Source organism: Camelina sativa, chromosome 16, assembly GCF_000633955.1.
Source record: "Camelina sativa cultivar DH55 chromosome 16, Cs, whole genome shotgun sequence".
Classification (NCBI taxonomy): domain Eukaryota; kingdom Viridiplantae; phylum Streptophyta; class Magnoliopsida; order Brassicales; family Brassicaceae; genus Camelina; species Camelina sativa.
Window position 1 is genome coordinate 10,517,696 of NC_025700.1, and position 9,246 is coordinate 10,526,941.

Genomic DNA, 9,246 nt, shown 5'->3' on the forward strand with positions numbered 1-9,246 from the left:
AAAAAAAAAAAAAAAAAAAAAAAAAAAAAAAAAAAAAAACGATGTGTGTGAAAGAAAACGTGACCACGTCACATAAGTGTGTTTGATAATTTGACCCCATCTACTTTTTCCACTACTAAATAAAGGAAATTTAATTAAGTAGTTTGCACAAAAGAAAACCAATTAATGTCTACGTAATAATATTGCTGGTTTAAACCTCTCATGGATTCTGATAATATATACTATAAATGTTGTCAAATGTAATGAAATTATTCCAAAATTTATGTATTGTAGGAAGAATATTAGTAGAACATCTCGTATTCATTATTTTTGAGAAGAAAAGCTATCACAAGTAATCAAAAACTTATAGAAAATAATATATTTATATGAACAAAAAAAAACTTCTAGAAAAATAATTTTTCGAATTCTTGGCCAAAACGACCAAAGTAATTTATAAAGGAAAATAATGTAAAAACAAATAAAGAAGAAGACATTTGGAGAAGTTGGAATTATATACTAACACAAGAATAACTCTTTATAAAGTATATATAAAGAGGAAGTAACGTGAAAATAAATTCTGATTGACGTCATAGAATTATATGTAGTGTATCCATTGCAGCGGCGACCTAAATCATATCCATATTCTATTTTTCTTTTTTCTTTGGTAGTCAAAACCTAAACAATAACTGTTTTAAAATTTAAAATATAAATAAATAAATAAAAATAAAGATTACAAAAAAGTAGTGAGTTGCAATGCGAAATTAGCTTGAGATTCAGATGGAGCGTACGTAACCAAAAATTATGCCGATGACTTAGACGTAACTCACTCCTCACTCTCTTCCCGTGCATTCTCCTCCCATATATATATATATATATATATATATATTTAAATATTTACTTTTAGCAAATTTATTTCAATTTTTTTTATTCATTCATTTTCATCAAAATGAAAATAATAAAATATTTCTTGATTTTTTTTTTTTTTTTTAAATATGCATAAGTAAATGATTCCCGCGAAATTGGTAGGGTTGTAGACTTGTAGTAAAACAAAGTATTAGGTTTGAAAACAGAGACATGAGACAGAGACATACTTGGCCAAGGATGGCTTGAGGGAGACGGCGACGAAGACTATCTTGAAGATCTCTGCCTAAAGGAGCTGCACCAGAGAGAACCAATCTAACAGAGGAAAGATCGTAAGAGTTAACGGCAGGGTTTTTAGCTAGAGCGATCACTAGTGGTGGAACAAGCGCCGCCATTGTCACTCTGTGTCTTTGGATGAGATCCAACAAGGCTCCGATCTCGAACTTGTGCATTAAAAGAACCGTCACACCTATCATAAGGAGTGATTTAAAAGTTAGATAAACACATTAAATATTACGTGATGAAAGAGTACGAAACGACGTAGTAGTTTGGTTACCGGATCGGATGGAGTTGAGGAGGACGCTGTTGAGAGAGTAGATGTGGAAAAGAGGTAAAACGCAGAGTACGACGTCGTTTGGTTTGAGGTAAAGATTTGGGTTATCTCCATCTACTTGTTGTGCAACGCTTGTGATTAAGCTCTTGTGAGTCAGAACCACTCCTTTCGGTAACCCCGTTGTTCCGGATGAGAACGGAAGCGCAGCCGCATCGTCACCGCAGATATGGACGGTTTCTTGAAGTGGGTATGGCTCGTTGGTGAGGAGTGTGGAGAACGGGAGACAATTCGCCGGTGTTGGTTCGTCGGTGGTGATGAGAGTGAGGTCTTCTCCTAGGTTTTTGAGTTTTTCAACGTATTGAGAGTGAGTGATGATGAGTTTGGCTCCGGAAGATTTGAGCTGTTTGTAAATCTCTTGACAAGTGTAGAAAGGGTTGGCCGTGGTTGAGACGGCTCCGATCATGGAAGAACCCATGAAGGAGAAGACAAACTCGGCCGTGTTTTGGAGAAGGATCATGATGACGTCACCTTGTCTGATACCTAACTTGTACAGCCCGGAAGCGACTCTCCGGCAGATAAGGTGGGTTTCGGCGTAGGTGTAGCTTTTTCCGGTTGAGCCAACGATGAGACAAGGCTTGTCGGAGACAGAGGAGAGCTTCTCGAAGCAGTAAGTGTGGAGAGGGAGGTGGTTGGGGATGTCAATGTCCGGGAGCTTCGACCGGAAAATAGGAGGAGTAGGAGAAAGAGGAGGAGGAGGATGGACATCGCCGGAGACGACGACGGATGTATCGGTTGGTTTGTGAATCTGAGGTTCGTGTAGAGCTGCAGTTATCATTGTGAAATGTGAACAAGAAGTGTGTTTGTATTTTTGAGAATGTGAATTTGTTTGATTAGTCTCTCTTGATCTTTTTGTTCAGAAATGAATTTTATGTAAATATATAGTAATGTGCGTGTGTGAAAGAAGAAGAGTTGTCTGAAAATGAAATAAATGAAGAAATTAATATGTGAAAGAGAAAGAGAAGAAGGAGAAGAAATTGTGGGGGTAGGTAAAGGGAATGGCTGATAGAAGAAGAATGGAAGGTCGTTTGGTTTGGTAGGTTTCATATTTTCCCTTTTATACTCTTGCATGTCCTTATTTCTCTATTTTATTTATTTATCATATTTTTTTTTGTTAATATTGAAATTCTGGTACATATATTGCGTATATAACTAACAGCCACCGATTCTTTTTTTCTCTTACTAGCACTAGGTTTTGAACCCCCGCTACCCATAGATATATTTGATATATTTTGTTGAAAACTATATATGATTGATGACGGTAGTAGAATATTATTTTATAAAAAAATTTAAATTAGTATTAAGGAAAAAATTAAATTTCAAATACACAATTTTTTGAAATAGAAAAATCAGTTGTATTATAAAATCAAATCTGATAAAAAAAATCATGAATTTAACTAATGACCTCACATATCCTAAACCATTTTTTTGACCACCAGAAAAACAAAACAATTTTATCATCAGGAATTTAACTCGTTTTCATATTTAATTGATCGCTACCATCTATGTTTTAGTGTTTTTTATTCAATGTTTTCTTATTCTTCATATTCTTTCTTGTCATTTCTATTGTCAAATTTTGTGGTAATCGTCATCATTACTTTTACTGTCTGATTTTTCGCTATACTATTTTCCTTCTTCATCCTCGTCAACTTCTTCACTTTCTTCCACTAAAAAACTTTTTTTTTAGACTACCACACAACTTGTTAATCCATCAAACTCCAAAAACAAAATCATTTCTTTTCTCATAAAAAGGAAAAATAAGATAAAAAATAAAAAATTAATGGAAAAAGATAAACTTATCTATAAAATCATACACAAAAATATGTTTTACAACTCATAAGAAATAAAAAGCACAAACGTAGATAGATAAGATAATTTATGTTTTGCATAAATATTTATAATATTTTAAGCTTTTAAAAGGTTTCAAAATATAAATTTTGAACCTTTTAAAAAGTTTCAATATTTATAATATTTTAAACTTTTAAAATTTTAAAATTATAATATTTAAAAACTTTTCAAAAGCTAAGAATTTTTAAAAGTTTCAATATTTATAATATTTAAACTTTTAAAAAGTTTCAATATTTAAAATGTTTGAAACTTTTAAAATTTTAAAATTATAATATTTAAAAACTTTTTAAAAGCTAAGAGCTTTTTCAAGTTTCAATATTTAAACTTTTAAATTTTTTAAATATTATAATTTATTTTTTGAAACTTTTTAAAGTTTCAATTTGATCAAATAAAAAACCGGATCAAACCGAATATACTTTTAAACTTGGACGCCTGATAAATCAAGCTTTCCTGCTCATTCGTTGTTGGAAGCATATTAATTTTATTTATTCTGGTTTTGAACCATTGTCCATAAATTTAAAATTTTCCTTTTTTAAAAAAATTCTGGAAATTTAAAAAATGTTAATGAATGACACGTCAAATCCTGATAGGTTGTTTAAAATAATTTTAAATATAGAAAATTCTGGAGATTTTAAAAAATGTTAATTAGTGAAGTGTCTAATCACAAATGGAAGTTTAAAATCTTATGTGGACATCTTTAGAAGCTTATAGCTCATACTTTTTATTAGTATAGATTTATACAACACATTTTGTTTTCATTTGTCCACAATTCACTAGTACACATCACTAAATCAGATGCATATTATGATTGGTATGGACAGTTATTTTTGGGCTGTATAGACTTTGACCAGAAAATGTTTTGGGTGCAGAGATTTTTTTTTTTGACCGTTAAAGTCTAATTGGTAACCAAAAAAAAATCTGTAAAGCTGTGATTGTTATTTTTAAATATAAATAAATGTTAAATATAATAACTAGGATTGATTTTTTGGTACACCACATGATAATATTTTGTATATATTTTATATATAATTGTAAAATAAATGTTATTTAATCTGATGCTATAATACAAACAAATCATTATTCTAAAATTTTGTAAACACCAGCAATTACATTGATTCAGTTATAATTGTATTAAAAAATTGTCAACGGATTAAATCTTAGTTATTTATTTATACTTTTTGTTTTTTTGTCAACAAACAGTTATTTCTACTTTAGTTACTCTTTTCAACGCTAAGCTATCCGACCGAATTCAAGTTTTTAAACACCGTGCTCAATTAATTTCGCAAGTAACACAGCGTACCGATAGAAGCGTTGTAGGCTTTGTAGCCATAAGCCATCACTAGGCTAAAAAGGGATGAACACAGTCGTACATCTCCCACTAGGGTCTTCCACAGACTCGTCGTGTCCGTCTGGTATCCTCGAAAACAATGAAGTTTGTGGAAAAGTATAACTACTATATTCTACAGAACAATATCAAGAACTATACTTAAAAGGCAATTTCTTCTACATTTGAACGTTGATTCACTATCGAAACTAGTTAGTGGACCACACTTTCGAGAAGTTTACAAAAAATGTGTTTGAGAGATATCATCATTTAATGTAAGCAACTGTACATCCATGGTTCATAGGATTTGCCTGTTCATACCTTGAGACACGAGTGTGCTTTCTTAACCTCTCGATCACCAGCTCCTTTATAACGCCCGTCCCCATTCCATGAATAATAAAGAGGATGGAGCCCGAGTCTCTTCCGGAGATGGCCATGTCTAGCTGGTGAACCGCTTCTTCTGCCCGCATTCCTCTTAGATCCAATGTGTTCTTTGACGTTTGTATCCGCACTGGTTCGCTCTGAATCTGCAACACACTTCCTAGCTCTTTCATGTTTATCTGTGCAAGTATCAGGTACCACAGAGAACTGATGTTAAAACTCAAATGAACATATTACAATCAGATCACAAATTTTCAAAAAATTGTAATTCAACTAGGGAGCGTTGATCTTGTTTCGGATGTTTGAAGTCATCTCAGATGCTACAAAAAACACTGATCAAGTCAGGTGGTTTAGTCTTTGAGGATCCACAGTACCATTTTCATTGTCTGTTACACATACATACCTTCATTATTTTGAACATTAACAAATAGCCCTTACTATTTTGCTACATTTTCATTGTTCAGTTTTCTTCAAGCTAGAATTTATGATGACATACCAATAATGGTTAGGTAGCTTAAGTTTCATAATGAGATACTGCAAGAACGGGACCTGAAAAGTCTATCAGAAAATGATGTATACCTGTCTCTTTGAACGTAGAGAACGATTGGATGTTTGGCTGTTTGTGCTACGCGGAAGGGGCTTTATGTCCTTTTTCTTTATACGTACTCTTATCTTACCATGCTGGACTAGAACTGTCTCATCATCTCCAGGTTCTTCAACCACAGTTCCTAACTTATCTCCAAGTCCAGTTACAAGAACTTTTTCACCTGCTTGTGGCGAGTAGTCACTGTCCGGTTCTACCATAGTTACAAGATCATTAGGACAGGAGGCTTCAATAATGTCTGCAACCGCCTCTTCGGTTTTCAGAATTAAGGAGTTGTATTGATCAGCTTGAGTGATTTCTAGTTGCCTTTCGAACTCAGACACCAGTGTCTGCATCTTTGATTTAGCAGAGTTTAGATCTTCTTGTACCTTCTGGGTTTCTTTCTTCAGAAGAGCCCTCTCACGTTTTTCAAGATCATGCGACTCATGCTCAAGCTTCAGGATAAGATAGGGGAAAATGATCAGGAACAAAAACAGACGTTACTAGAGTTTAATAACAACAAAAAAAAAATTAATAAATGCCATTTTTACTGTGGAAATATATAGAGTGATAATTGAATCAGATAGGAGGAGGACGAGACATATAACCATCTGATGTGTCCTCTAAAAGGACCCTTGAAGGCAAATCTCAACCACCTAAATGTTTAATAGTTCAACCACCAATATATTCAAGAATAGACAACTGATGTTCGATTACACAACAGGACTATCACCACAATCAATTCTCTCATTACTTCGACAGGGGTATCAAACAATGTTATTATGCTCCTCAAGTAAACATAATATTTCTGGAGGACCACTTCTTATGATTACTACATGCTATAGTCACACATGTAAACGTAGAAGTAGAAAGAAGCAATACCTCGCGGTAAAGGTTCGTCAAGTCTCTATAAAATGCTGCAGCCTTGGTTGTCTGAAGCTTTAGCTTATTCCTTTCTTCCACAAGGGACTGAAAGAGTGAGCCTTTCCGTTCTACTTCCTGCTTTGGATCTAATTTCTCTGTCCATTTATGTGCATTCTCTAATATTCTTCTATTGAAACCAATGGACTTAGCTACTCTCAATGCATTTGATGAACCAGTACTACCCCAGAGTACTCGGAATGTAGGCTGAAAAGTTTCCATGGAGAACTCCATAGCAGCATTTTGGAATTGAGACTCATTATCCTTCAAGAGACTTAAGTCTCCGTAATGTGTGGACACAACAGCCACATTAACACGATTTTTCATATACTGTAAGATACTGGTAGCAAGTGCAACCCCTTCTGAAGGATCAGTTCCACTACAGATTTCGTCTAGTAGGACAAGCGAATTTTCTGAAATAATGTCAAGTATCTGACGTATCCGTGAGATGTGGCCGCTGAAGGTTGAGAGACTCTGCTCTAAAGACTGCAAATAAAAATTTGAAACAAAAAAAAAAAAGTTGAACAGAGAAGCTTTGCAAGAGATCAAGCAAGATTCTTAGAACAGAGAAATACGCAGGAATTTTGAAAGTGTGACTCGAACTAAAAATCTTATTTAGGTGTTTTAGATATGCTCCCAACAAAGTTAGTAGCATGTAAACCTAGATATAAATCGAGACGTTAGTAGCTTATGTTACTTTGCAAGAAATTCGTAACGTAATACCTGGGGATCCCCGATGTCAGCCAGAATAAGATCGAACCAAGGCAACCTAGGGCAATTTTTAGCAGGCAGATACATCCCCGACTTCGACATAAGAGATATTAATCCCAATGTCTTTAATAAAGCAGTCTTTCCTCCCGTGTTTGGACCCGAGATGACGACTACTTTGGCTCGGCTTTCAACTTTAATGTCTACTGGCACAGGGAAAATATTTCCATCACTTGGGCTGCCTAATACTGAACCAAGAAGTAGCGGGTGCTGCGCAGATTCAATGTCTACAGCTAAAGATTTATGGTCTCCACCCAAGTCCAGTGTTTTAGTGTGTTCTGAAGTTAGGTTGGGATAGACACCATTCATCCATTTTGCATGTGATGCTCTTGCAAAAGCAATGTCAAGTTCTAGTATTCTATCCAACAAATGGAATATATCACTCTGCACGTTTGCCACTTCAGATGTTAAAATGCTCAAAATTGCCATTTCTTCAGCTTTCTCGGAGTTGACAAACCTCACTTCCATGTTATTAAGCTCTACTGCCTCTTTTGGTTCAATGAAGCATGTTGCCCTTGAGCTACTAACACTTAAAACAACACCACCTGGAAGTAAACTTTTGTGGGTAGCTCTAATAGCTACACACATCCTTGATCTCCGCTGCGTTATCAAAGGCTTGTCAATCCCACCAGCCTGAAAAATCCTAGTTGATATTTCCTTCAAAAGAGAATCCAAATTCTCAATGTTTCTTCTCCTTTCAAATCTTATAATCTCCAAATCTTCACTAGCTCTGTCAAGAACCATAGACATGTTGCAGTCGATACAAAAACCAATCTTGTGATGCAATGTACCCTTGAAATCACAACCCTGAAGTATATCTACAAGGGGAGTAACCCTACAAATATAAGAGAAGCAAAGGCTTTCTCAATAGCAATAAGAAGACCACAAATAAGAGGATAAGACAGGGTACTACCGTTTATCACTGTTGGCAGCTTCTCGAAGTTTATGAAACGCTGATGAAGCCGCCATTAATGTGTTGCTAACGGCGCAGAGCTCTCTAACGGTAAGCAATTGACCAGCCACAGCACGCTCAGCGATATCAGACAAGTCCTGGATATCAGAAAGACCTAATCGCCGCGACTCCATCATCTCCATAGCCGCCAACGCAGCAGCCGTCTCGTCAAGGAGAGTCCTGCTCTCCTCCGGCGAATTTCCCACCGGAATCTCTGCGTTTTTGGTGGCGGAAAGGCCCATGGTTGTGGAGGCGAAGGGAGAGAGCTGATTGCAGAGGGCTCGCCATTCGAGGACCTCTAGAGTTTGGCTTTCGATTGACTGTGACTCGTCGGACGAGGCGGCGCGTGGGACTGAGGGAGAGGTGAAGCGTAAAGATGACGGTAAGGTGGCGCGTGATATGAATGGTGAGGCGGCGCGTGAGGATTTGAGGTGAATAGGCGTCGGTATGAGTAAATGGAGGGAAAGAGTATTATTATTCATTATGATGCCCTGTGGATGAATTATCTTACATATTTTTTAAGCTTTGGAGAGCCCCAAAATTCAGGGGAAAAAGATGCAATTGTCTATTATCCTTTTCTTTTTTCTTTCTTACTAAGTGGGGGCTCGATTAGGCCTGTAGAATCAAAACTAATACAGGACTTTTATAGAGGAACCGAATCCTTTTTTTTTTTTTTTTTTGTGCAGACAGAATCCGAATCCAAAAATTGGTAAAAAGATGCAAGTCTTATAAATTACGAGGTAAAGAGTTGTGAATTATGGGAATAATCAAGAGAGAAGAAGTCAAAATACTATTTTGTAAAACATTATTTTCTTCTATACCATATTTTTAATATTTTTTCAAGTTTCTAAAAAGAAATTTCTATGAATCTATGTTTTAATGACTTGTATCCGTATTTGTACGAGTTTTCATTTTGAAAAAGTTTCGAAAATGGGAAACAAAGTTCAAAAAGAGTTTTCATGCAACACTATTTATTGGTCTACAATATATTATTTTAGGGTTGGTGAACAAAACTATGT

General features: G+C 35.2%; 2 protein-coding genes across 5 annotated transcripts in view; both read right to left on the reverse strand.

The window, feature by feature from the left end:
- Nucleotides 1-2,472, reverse strand: part of LOC104750307 (4-coumarate--CoA ligase 3-like) — a 5,582-nt gene extending 3,110 nt beyond the window's left edge. Inside the window, exons 1-2 of the mRNA XM_010472083.2 lie at nucleotides 1,397-2,472; nucleotides 1,071-1,309 (exon numbers count right to left, since the gene is read on the reverse strand). Of these exons, the coding sequence (XP_010470385.1) occupies nucleotides 1,071-1,309; nucleotides 1,397-2,228 (1,071 nt within the window). The 5' untranslated portion in view covers nucleotides 2,229-2,472. The remainder of the gene's footprint in view (nucleotides 1-1,070; nucleotides 1,310-1,396) is intronic.
- Nucleotides 4,510-9,246, reverse strand: part of LOC104750309 (endonuclease MutS2-like) — a 12,109-nt gene continuing 7,372 nt past the window's right edge. The window contains exons 1-6 of one of the 4 annotated variants that reach the window (XM_010472085.2): nucleotides 8,189-8,831; nucleotides 7,231-8,110; nucleotides 6,469-6,993; nucleotides 5,583-6,041; nucleotides 4,944-5,182; nucleotides 4,510-4,707 (exon numbers count right to left, since the gene is read on the reverse strand). In XM_010472085.2, the coding sequence (XP_010470387.1) occupies nucleotides 4,677-4,707; nucleotides 4,944-5,182; nucleotides 5,583-6,041; nucleotides 6,469-6,993; nucleotides 7,231-8,110; nucleotides 8,189-8,709 (2,655 nt within the window). In that variant the 5' untranslated portion in view covers nucleotides 8,710-8,831 and the 3' untranslated portion in view covers nucleotides 4,510-4,676. Of the gene's footprint in view, nucleotides 4,708-4,767; nucleotides 5,183-5,582; nucleotides 6,042-6,064; nucleotides 6,126-6,463; nucleotides 6,994-7,230; nucleotides 8,111-8,188; nucleotides 8,832-9,246 lie in introns of those variants that run through there. The other 3 variants (XM_010472084.1, XM_019238560.1, XM_019238561.1) reach the window with 3 other exon arrangements.